The sequence below is a fragment of the Mastacembelus armatus genome, chromosome 18 (genome assembly GCF_900324485.2).
Source record: "Mastacembelus armatus chromosome 18, fMasArm1.2, whole genome shotgun sequence".
Lineage (NCBI taxonomy): Eukaryota > Metazoa > Chordata > Actinopteri > Synbranchiformes > Mastacembelidae > Mastacembelus > Mastacembelus armatus.
Window position 1 is genome coordinate 14,552,940 of NC_046650.1, and position 12,237 is coordinate 14,565,176.

Below are 12,237 nucleotides of genomic sequence, written 5' to 3' on the forward strand. Positions count from 1 at the left end.
GAGATGGCAAAGTGATAAATGGTGCCAGGATGGCTGTGAGGACTGTAGGCAAGACAAAGAAAAAGAAAAGAGACATGGAAGGTGGAAGAAAAAAAACGAAGCTGACCACAAAATGGAATCTAATTAATCTGGACTTGGTTCCTTTTCCTGACAAATTCAGTGCAAAGAAGAATAGGGACACACACACACACACACACACACCTTCACTTTCTACCATTCCACTTTCCTCTCAGGTTGAAAAGGCAAAGGGACATATAGTTTCTGACAATGCTCCCGCACCTGTGGAATGATTAATGACAGTGGACCCGCTTTACATGCTGCAGAGGGAAAATATGTGCTACAAAAACACACCAAGGAGAACTATTTACTGCTACATTACACAAATGCAGGTGTTGTAGTTGAACAATAATCACGGCTGATCATTTTTGTTGTATATATATATGCTGCTGGGTGTGCACTGTATCAACTTTCAAAATAGTTTCTCACAGTAAACGCTACATTACACAGTTCACATGTATGTTATACTGAAACAACATTTTACGCTGATGTGTTAAAGGAGGAGAAAGGAGTAAGTAAAGTAGAAACCTCTCTTATGGGGATGGATGATGGATAAAATTGCATCAGTGCCAATATCTGATTCAACGAGATGTATGCTGAAGTGTTCAGACTTTTATTCTACATGTCACATCAATTACAGATCAAAAGGAAACTTTATATCCTTATCTGATTCTCTATTTAAATTGTCTGCCTGTTGTGATTCAGATCACTGACATTTCGACCCAGTACGAGGAGCACTTATTTGACGCTCTGAGCTCAGCCCTGTATTAAAAAAAAAAAAAAAAAAAAAAAAAAACTGCCTCTCCATTAGTTCGATCCTATTTAAGTCTGTTTGTCTTCACTTTATGTGCTTAAGTGCACTAGATTTCCTAGAATATTCATGAAGTTAACAATTATGCAGAGTCAGTGCGCCAGTTTACCATTTAACCTTTAATCTATGTGAGAAAACGGATGGAGTCATTACTTAGTGAGGACTGTAGTACCTTGTGGCATTTTGTGACAATGTCATTGCCTTTTTACTCTCTCCCTCTTGCTGTTTCACTACTCCACATTAAAAGGCAATAGCCCTAGCCATTACTCACAGCTGTGCTGTTAAAATAATCCAGATAACAGTGGGGGAAAAAAAGGGAATTATAGAAAGACAAGTCTTTATACCTTCACAGGGAAATTTTTGTTCTCCAAGTACTTGATTAATGATCAGCATGACACAAATACAAAAGCACATCCTCAAGACCCACAATTAAACAGACTGTCTGTTAAAGTATTTCTAATCACATTTCATATACTTTTGCACATACACTTAATACACACAGAAGAACCACACAGTTTCACTTGCCCAGTGAACTAGAGCCCATTACTACTGGCAAACATTTGCACTTGAGGCCTGCGTCTTTGTGTATCCTCTCGCACTGTCAGCTGAGGCTCAGTTTGGCCAAGGGTGAAAAGGACTAACAAGAGAAGCATAACCAACTCCATCAGTCCAAAGGCCACATCTCCGGTTCCCAACAGTCTTATACCCCAAGGAACCTCTTCATCTTTGGAAATCTACCCTTTTTTTGTCTCTCCCCACTGAGGAAACAACATACAATATTCCATTAAACCTCTCACTGAAACACAGTTGGAAATATATAACACATGCCTAACCAGAGAAGCTTTTCATTTTTTTTAAAAATATGTTTCATTACAACTAATAAATTAAAACTCCCATGAAGCTATCAGCAATATTTAGCTTAGTTTGGTTTCTCTTTTTGCCATTTGCTTTTTAGATAGCCATTTAAATAGTTTTCTTTACTTGTTAGTAGCAGTATTAGTATCTTTCACTGCTCTGATGTTTCTTATTATTACAATGTGAATAATATTTCCAAGGTTATTGAGTAGCAATTGTATTTTAGCTAATCAGTAATCACCATATAAAGACAAGATTTCAATAGAAACTTCTGAAGTTTTCCAAACAGTCCAAAGTTCTGTAACCAGATGTGTGCGACATCATCTTTTGCAATGAAAACACCTTAAAACTCAAAAGCAAAGTGTCGTGTAACACCCACACACTGTAAACAGACAGCATACACACAGTCATCCTCTTTATACCTCTGCTCATCTTCTGATGAATCATCCACACACACACACACACACACACACACATCAAGAAAGAGTCTTTCAAGAGTGATCTGACACATTTAATTTCACTGGATTATTTTAATTATGTCCCCTGAGGACTGTTGTTTTTTGCTCCTGGGGTGACATTGCACTGTTTGCTTCTAAGTGAAAACACCCATCCGCCATTCTGAGCGTGATACCACCCCAACCTCATTTGTTTCCCATCTGTAGCTCTTCAAAGACATAGCCACGCACACAAGTTGAACTGTTGTCTTCAGGGGTTCGCAATTAAGAATTCAAAGGCCTCAACTTAGATTTACTGCATGTGGTTTAGTCAGAGACATATTAATAATGAGTAGCTGACAAAAACAACCCACCAATACACAACTAATGTGTTATCCTGCAGTACTGCATGTCATTCATTTACTTTCAAACAAATTAAATAAAAACACAATAAAAAGACAAACTCAGAATAATCATTTAAATGTGATTAATTGCGACAATTATGTTGCTTTGACTTATATCAAATTCTGAAGCTTCTAGGTATTTTCCTTATCACAGAAAATTTTAGTTTTTTTTTTTTTTTAATTAATGCTTTTATGAAACTTTGACTTGTGTGCCCTAATGCTTGTAGACAAAGTAATTAATGTGAGTCAGAAATAAACTAGTGTACTGCTTCAGTCATTAAACATGAACACTGATTAAAGGCGGTGTTTAAAGTTTACAGGTCGAGATACAGTATAAAAACTATACAATACTGTTCTTACAATTAATAACTTTCAGCAATTAGTGGAGTATCACTGACAGCTTTCAGAATGCTTTTACGCTAATGCATTCAGAGAGATCACACTCGCTGTCTGCTTCGAAAGGAAAAGTGACTTTTACCTCAAAAACATTTCAATTAGTGCCATTTTTCTTTCTGTTCTTTATTTGCAATACTCTGCTTTCACTGCTGCATTAAATTAGGGATCTGTGAAAGGTCATGCTGATCCCTGAATGACTGTTTGTTGTACTTCCCCTGCATCCTCTTTGTCCCATTAATAAGTTTTTGGTTAGAGGACTGCCATGTCTACAGCCGGCTGCAGGAGCAGTGCACAGAGAGATTTCACTTTTGGAGTTTCTTGGAAAATTGCATTTTAATTGTAGTTTCATATTTTTTACATTGTTCATCATATTTATTCAACTGATGAGAGAAATATTCCCTGAACTCATTTTATGTGAAAACTGTCAGATTGTGTTATTTGGGACCTACTGTAGAAATGGAACCAATCAGAATTAAAGGCCTATTTATTTTTTCCAAAACGTTTGGTTTAGGTGTAACCTGGGTTGATGAATTCGGGAACATTAGCAGGATATCTGATATGCTGAAAGGAAACCAGTTGTCATCTAGCACGACTGTTGGAGCATGAGCTAGTTTTGCCTGTAAGTGCCTGAGAAAACACAGTGGAGAGTATGTGTCACTCCTTATGGCCTGACAACTGGCATCCATCGGAAATGGCTTGGCACTACATATCCATAAAATTAGAGTCCCTGAAATGATTTGCTACATAATCCATATCTGCTCCTATGGGACAAATATGAAGCAAGCTTTTCCGCTCTGTGGTTGAGGGCAAAGACAATTATGTGAGGTTTACGCTGTAAAGAAAAATAGGACAGGCCGAAGCATAGAATGATTCTCTTGGAGGGAGCTGGTCGAACATAAGGCCCATTTGATTTTTCCATTCTACTTTTCTCATCTGGATTTTTTGCTAGATGTAATGGAAAGGCAGCATGCTTGCTGATTGTCGTCTGCATGTGCAGCCATGGTGATATTTTCATATCAACCTCATATAAAATGCACGTCATACGTGCGGTAGAAACACGAGAATCGCACATAATCATGTCCTCACACATCATTACATTGACAGGAAGCTGACACGGCCAAAGAACGTTTATCACTTTTGCCATTTTTCACATCTTTTCAAGTCGGTGCAGCCCTGGTATGATAACTGTTGGCCATTTTGCTGCAGCACTGCCATTTAATGAATCGTTCCATTGCCTAGTGGATAACAGAATGAACGAATAGCTTTCTGTGTTAGTGGCTGCCACTGCCTATCCTATCAGATAATTAACTTTTTGCAAATAGACTGCACTGACTACCAAACAGAGTAAGCCTGCACAATTAGAATTACTTATCTATGTTCTTTCTTTTTCCAGACATTGGAGGAAAAACAAACGAGACAAACAAATACAAATTTCATATTTCTTGCTTGACAGTTTTTTTTTCCCCCTCAAACGGTCACACACAAATTGGCTGCAGATTTGTGTGTTCATATACAAATGAACACGTAATGAATGAGAGAGATGAAAATGAAGTCTTATTGAAAGGGAAGCCTCTGTATTATTTTGCATCTGCGCTTGACAACCTCAGCACAGATGTTCAGAATCGCAGACAGGATGGTCTGGTGTTTTCCACCTCCCTCCGTTGCTGCTTAAGTTCCCTTTTTCTCCCCATCTTGGGTAGATGGTCTCGCACCAACAGTAGTGCAATCTAATATTTATATGTTTCCTTCTGTTTGGTTTCCACCTCAAAGGGATGTAGACTTTCATGTGGCTGATTTGCCACAGTAGAAATTCAGTTCCAGCTTTTAATGCATTGGGGGCTGTTTGAACAAATTTGTTTGAGTGGGCTGTTTTATTAAGTGACAAACTAGATCCCTCTACCACACTAATATGTCCTGTGGGATACGGCGGTAACTTGTGTCTTGTGTGCCTGATAGAGACAGACAGACACAGCGAGAGAGCAGCACAGAGGGCATAGACTACCCTCTGCAAACAATGCAATATACTACATAAGAGATGCTATTGCTGCTGTAGCAGCTACATCAAAAATAAAAGCATTTTTCCTTCATGAATCTACAATAACTGAATAAGGACACCTTTCAGATTTCATTTTATCCTGTGACACACAGGCTAAGAAGCAAAGCACTGTTCTATAAATAACCCTTATATTTATTTAATGGAACTTTTTTTGTTTTAGAATTTTCTTTTGTCCCACACCCTCCAATTTATTAATGTCCTTTTCCCATTTGCAATTTTCCCTCCATTCAGCAAGAACACCAGCGAGAGCGTCTGGCCGTGCATGTGTGCACGTATGCATGATACATTGTGATTGTGCACCTCTGGAGCTGTTTTCTCCCCATTCCTCCATATTGTCAGAGAATCTGTCAGTGCATTGAATATGGGACAAGAGCATTAGCCAATCTTTTTGAAGCTGTGGCTGTTGTCTGCGCAAAAGTGGCACAACTCCTGCAGAGCTACAGCCAGAAGCTCAGACCTTGCAAAGCAGCACTACTGAGCATAATTCATGCACACTGACTGGGGTTGAGAAAACCCCATTTGAATTTAATTTTTGCAACCTTAGACAGTGGGTTGTTTGACAGTTTGGCAAGGAGAATACAGTGGTATTATAATGCATGCTGTAGTATTTTGCTGTTTTTTGTTTTTTTACCTGTGAAGCTGCGTCTTGAGTGATAATAAGCATGCATTAATTCACAAGAGACTCTCTGCATCTAAAGAGCTAAATAAGAAACCCTGACCCTGGTATCCATATGCAGCCTCAATATTAATGTGTCATTAAGCCGCTTTTTTGTATATTCTATTGAATTAGTTTTACATAATGACTTATGAATTTTGCTTGGAGAGCACATTTAAGCACTTGGGAAGGGGGAGCAGTGTGGGAGAAGCCTTGTATTATGAACTTCATTATGTGTGACAAGCAGCACAATATTGATGGAAGACTGGGTCTCCATCATTGCACTGCATTAAAACTCTGCAGTGAATTAATGTACTATTCCTGATCCAGTAATTAACAATCATTCAGGGGCCATATCCCTTTTCAAGTAATCACTAATTGCAATAAGAATTTCAGTTTGCATTTAAGGCAAGATTACCGATGAGCATGCAATGCAAATCAGCCAACAGTTCTAATTAAGCTCCAGTTCCTTTTCTTTCTTTCTGTCTAGACCCTTTGTGAGCACATACAATGTGGAGTTTGTTTCCTCGGCATTACAAAAGACAAAATTTTATCATAATGCTGCAGATAGAGAGCTGTGTAGGGCCCCAAGAAAAGGGTTTACTCTGGTGTGTGTACCATTGATTGGTATGTGTGGCTTATCTTCCCTCTCATTTTTTTTCTAATTTTTCTATTTTTTTTAATTTTTCTTTGGCGTTGTCTATCTCTGTTTGTCTGCATTACTACAGACTGTTTTGAATGGGGTCAGATGTTTGTGAACATTGTATAGACAGTTAATTAATCCACAGAGAGACTGTTGGTTCATAAACCACACACACAACTGCCTTCACAATCACCAACAAAACCATCCCACAGCATCTTTTTTATTTAAATATTAGTATAATGATATTGCTGCAATGGACTTTCATACTTAACACAATCTCAAATGTCCTAGGCACATCTATTCTTACACGTTTGTCCCAAAATTAGGCACTCCCATTGTCCTACTTGTTGGCAATGTAACAATTCATCACTATTACAAAGCCGATACACTGTGCTTTAAAGATGTCCAGTGAGGTTAATGGCATCTTTAAATGTCCCTCTCCTTTACCCATACGTCCAAAATGGAGCAGGGTATTTGCAGGCTGCCATCTGATGTGTTGGGATTAATTATCACCCTCCACAACCCCACCACACCCTGCAAGTTAAAGTTTCAGAAAGGAAATGGCCCCTTTCATGCAAATGAAATTGAATATGTCAGTCAGTATAATTGTGAGAACCGAGTTGCCTTGGACTGGTGTCTGTGCTGAATAGAGGTTCCAACTGAAAGTCGGTTTATGAATGTTCCTCTCTCCACTCTTTGATTCATGCTTTTTAAGGGCTTGGCATATCAAACTTCAGCCTATGGCAGGGCCCTGATGACTTCAAATGTTTTGGCAATAATAAATGAAACCCAGGCTCTTGTCTCTTTGAGAACAGTATTTAAACGCTAATATCAAACTAACTGAAGGGTGGACTGCACCCAGGCATCGACTGAGTTCACTACGATGACAGAAACAGTTATCATTTAGCCCAGTATCCGGTTACACACAGTAAACTTAAATCTGGGCCTTGCAGCAACAGGCACCAACAGAGCAGGGATGTTTTTCAACCCAACAAAAACTAAATCAAGACCATGCAATGATAACTGAATTACCCTGCAGTTGTGTAAATTTGTTTTACTATTTTAACCCTGCGTTTGCTAAAATATGTACTTTCCGTCATGAAACACTTGCCTACTACCACTGTGAAGGTTCTTAAGGACAGTCAAAGGTTTTCGGTCAGCCACCAAATAATTAACGTGGCGCTGATCCATGAAAAATTGAGCTTCTTCCTTTCCAGTGGCAGTAAATGTGAACAAGGTTCTGTAACAACCTCAGGCAAGAGTAGGCACAGGCCAATGTGACTATTAATTCACTGTAGATTATGGCTACTTCAAGTGAATTGCCAACATGTAGCAGAGGCAACTGGAGCTTTTATGGGATGGTCATTCTGTTGGTTTAGACTCTAGACTCAATTTGTATGATTTGGGGGGGAAAAAAAAAAAAAAGATCAATGCTAGTGTACTTTCCAATGTTGTTTAACATGATCAAGGAACAAACAAGAACCAGTTGGATAAGCAATTTAAAATTGCAATTATATGATGGTATGTAAATGACAAGGCTTGTGTAAATTTGCCAGAAGGATGATTCGCACATCTGTGGCCTCTGTGGTAAAAAGGTTTCCTTGTGGTTGACACATCGTTTGGTCATAGACCATATATTCTTGTTTGCTGTAAAGGTTTTAGTCATCACATTGGAGAAATCCAAGGTTTCAATCAGCCTGTGTCTACCTGAAGCCATACGAGGAGTCTACCAAAATGGATGTTTGTCACTGGCGACGAAAATGGGGTATGATGGCGATATCAGTGGCTGTCTGTGAAAACACCATTACCTCCACGCCTCAATCACTCACCATTGTGCAATGACTCCCCCCACCCTCCTCCTCCTCCTCCTCCTCCTCACCCCCAGTGCTGATCTACCGTACATGTTGTAGCAGTCTATCACAGACGGCGTAGGGAGACGCATCGAGTCGTTATAGATGGCCCCAGAGCAAAAACAGTCCCAACAGTATATCAATTACCCATCAGCACCCTCTTGGCTGGATGCCAATGTGCACCGCACCCCAGCCAAGGCAAAGAGATAAGGTGCAAATGCAGATATAATGGTGCTTTTTGCAGCGTACAAATTACACAGTGTCAACTCTGCTGCCCACCTGTCAGCTCTGTCAGCTAGTGAATGAGGGAGAGGTTTTGAGAAGTGTTTGTTAAATGTGCGTGTGCGTCTGTCCGTGCATGCAAAACTGTGCACACGTCATGAGGCAGTCAGGTGATTTCCCAGACCCAGCGGAAGACACGCTGGCTTGCCTGTTTATCTGTTGGCCCTTTTGATTGCTGACCACACATCTTACGTCACCTCTCCATGAATCCTGCACGTTTAATTTCTCCCCTGTTTGTGGTGCTGCTGCCACTGCACAACACAATCTGAGAGGGGAAACCAGTCTGCACAGAGGCAGGCATGCAAACAAGAACACATTCTCACACACACACACACACACACACACACACACACACACACAGAAGAAGTGATTCAGATGGTTGGTATTACTGCAGCTGTGTGGCCCCTAATGGCCTGCTGGAGTGATTGATAAAAGGCAAACAGTTGCTCTGCAGGGGGACAGATGGAGCTGCACCACCCACCGAAGCTGGCACTCAAGCTTCAGAGGAAAATACTGGGGCGCGGGTCTGACCTAGCACCAGGACACTGTTGTTATAGAAATTATTAGAGGCTTGATCATCATGCAAAGCTGGAATGTAAATCTTACAATCAAAATCTCATCAGGGTGAGATGCGTTCCTTTGATTACTAATCACTTTCATGTGTTTTGATTTTTTGGGGCTTGTAATAGAAACAGTAATAGAATCAGTTCTGTGAGTAGGAACTGATTGTGCCGAAGGGAAGAAGATAATAATAAAAAAAAAAAAGATGGAAACTGGAATTGTTGTAATAGCTAACAATAAAGCCTGAACTATATTGGAAAATAATTTTAGACGGCAAATTGTAGTTCTAAAAATCAAACTGTGGGAAAAGGTTGCAGGTCTCTTCACTGTTTTGGAGATTAGAGCCTGAAAATAAAGTGCCATTGTACAGTTTACGGAAACGTCGGCACTGTGTCCACACAAAGTAAACTCTGCTCCACTATTCTCTCAACTCCACTCCCTTGCATTTTAAGCATTTTTATCCTCATTGCCTTTACACTTGACTTGTTGTGTTGAATTGAGGGACCAATTAGGAGCAACAAAGTGCTCACATCCCCAATCAGAGCACTGCAAGGACCTTATCAGGTGCGTGTCTCATTTGTGTGGGACACAGCCACCGTTCCAGTTGGTGGTTTTCTAGAGATTAGTATAGTATGCCACTGAACTGACAAGCTCCTGTTCTGTTGGGAAAGTGAAAGGGCCTTTGTTATTCGAAAACTGTTTGGCCAAGAGCTTGTTATTATGGACTTCTGTGTTGAATGACATGTAAGGGACCACTTCACATTCATCATTTCTCACACATTAATGAAAATGTGGATGAGTGAACATACAAGAACTTCTCCCTCCTCTAGTGTCGTTACACACTAGTCACCTGCAACATAAAGACCAAAATCCAAACTACAAAGCACATATTAACAAGCTGATCTTCAGTCCTTCCTTCAAACCAAGACTTAACTAAAACTCAGCCTGTCTAAGACTCTGAACATCTTCCAGAGGAAATTTCAGTAAATTAGAAAGACTTCCAGGTCAGGGTAAAATGCTTGTCGATTTACCTTTGATATCATTACTGATCATCTGTTTCCACTTGTACAAAAAAAGTCAGTACAATCTCTTGTCCTGACCTCTAAATGCAATCCTCTAAACAGCCACATGCTGAAATCTGCAACTTTGTTACTTTCAAATGTGTGTCTTGATAAGAGAGATTAATTGCTCTGTCTGTGAAGCTGAGCATGTTCACTAACTGTTATCTTTTATTCCGTCTCTGTCCTTCTGCAGCACCACCAAAGTTTTTAAGAACCCCCAATGACCAAACAGGCGTGCAAGGAGGCGTGGCATCCTTCATCTGCCAAGCTACAGGAGATCCACGACCGAAGATTGTGTGGAACAAGAAGGGGAAGAAAGTCAGCAACCAGAGATTTGAGGTATTAGGTCTATTGTTCTGATGTAAAATGCTCGACAAAATGGGAATGCTTCAGCACTGCTTTTGGCTCCGCTTGCACATAATCCATCGCGCCAAGCCTCCCTCACTTGCTCTCTGCCCTGACTTGCCACCACGCATTAGTGGGTTCTTATAATCATGCTGGCCAGCCGTTTAAACATGCATGAGTTTTAATGAGTGAGTATACAAAAGGTCTGGGGACAGATTTGTAATTAAATAAAAGACAAGAAAAGAGCAATTGGACGGAAGAAAAAAAACAACTTGTGGTGTGACCCAGATACCTACATTAGCATCACGCCACATTTGCCAGCCTAATGCAAAGCGAAAAGGAAAGAAGTGCTTTCACTTTGAAATATTCTTTTGCTTTGTGGCATCTTTATCTAAATGCATGTCCAACCTTCTTTACTTTGGCTGAAGCTTTGGTTTCTGGTCAGCTTTAATCTACAACTCTGCTCAATACCCATGAGAAATAACACATCTTCGCAGAACGCTGATAAGATTTCTATTAATTTCTGTGTCAGTCCTCGGGACTATCATGGTGTCAGGTTTTTTTTTTTTTTAAACTCTGCTCTAGATGCCATATTTGCTTTCTACTGCACAGCAGCAATAGCTTAACAGAGCTTGGAGTCCTCCTCCCACCTCTTCTTTGCATCTCACACCCACAGAAATCTAATCTTATCAGACTTCATGTTTGCGTCGCATGTTGTACTGAATGCTAACACACTAGTTTTCATTCCCTCATTTCCTCACAGGGCTTGCTGGCTGATGCCATTCCATGCCCATTCAATCATATGCTGCCGCCTCATCTTCTAACAAAACCCATTTTCTTTTCAAAGTATCACAACTTCCTTTCTAATTCACACTTTGACTAAGAAAGGAGACCATCACCTGCTGTCATTGAATGCCAGCACCGCTGTAGCTTGGCCAATGAAATATTGAAGTGTACTAATAACCAACACATGTACGGATATACTGTGAATTTTAAAAATGTCCGTAGGCCTGTGCGTGTTGGTGTGTGCGTGCGTGCGTGCGTGTGCGTGTATGCATGACCGTGTGAAGCGGAGATCTCAGGCCTATCTTTATTGAAATCTACCTCTATGCTTAAAAGAGATTGAGTTATGACACAGGGCTTTCTAAAAATCAGTGAGTATACAACATGGAGCATGCAAAAATAGCTGAATAAGCTACAACAAACACCTGTTTGTCAGCATTTTATGTGTCGTTCGTCCAATACAGTCGGTCCTGTCTTTTGTACCACTATCTCACCCCATGGTACAACTGTTCGTAACCGTTTATCAAGCCACCTTTAACTGTTTGTGCTTGTTTCTGTCCCATTGACACAATCCAGTGTGATGCATTTTTCAAGGGATATAATATTAACTTTAAGAGTGGGACATATTCAGATTTCAATTTTATTCTACAACCGAGGATCTGATTAAAAATTCAGTGACCCAGACACCCTTCCCCATTCTTAAAGTTAGTCAGCGACAGTGATTATTTACCAATTAATGCACAAAGTTAAATGAGCCATCAAATCTAGAGGGCAGCATATCTGAACACATCACAAATATCTGCAGCACATTAGTTCATATGTACAACAAACAAACAAAATAAAACAACATATCTTCAGTGCCTACATATGTACTCCAACAACATTATGATACTGCACAAATCCCAGATTTTTTTCTACATTCTCAGTATTTAACCACAATAATCACTAAGGTTCAGGGTAAGGTGCAGTAGACAGCAGCTTTTGTTCCTGTCATAGGAAGCACATTGTGTCAGTCACCATCAGTGTTCTTAGCCAATTGTCTCT

At 40.0% G+C, this 12,237-nt stretch overlaps 1 protein-coding gene across 5 annotated transcripts in view; it reads left to right on the forward strand.

The window, feature by feature from the left end:
• The window catches only part of LOC113136086 (receptor-type tyrosine-protein phosphatase delta), a 312,879-nt gene that overhangs the window by 239,181 nt on the left and 61,461 nt on the right, over positions 1-12,237 (forward strand). For all 5 annotated transcript variants that reach the window (XM_026316526.1, XM_026316545.1, XM_026316554.1 and 2 more), the window contains one exon: positions 10,259-10,404. In XM_026316526.1, coding sequence (XP_026172311.1) covers positions 10,259-10,404 — 146 coding nt within the window. The remainder of the gene's footprint in view (positions 1-10,258; positions 10,405-12,237) is intronic.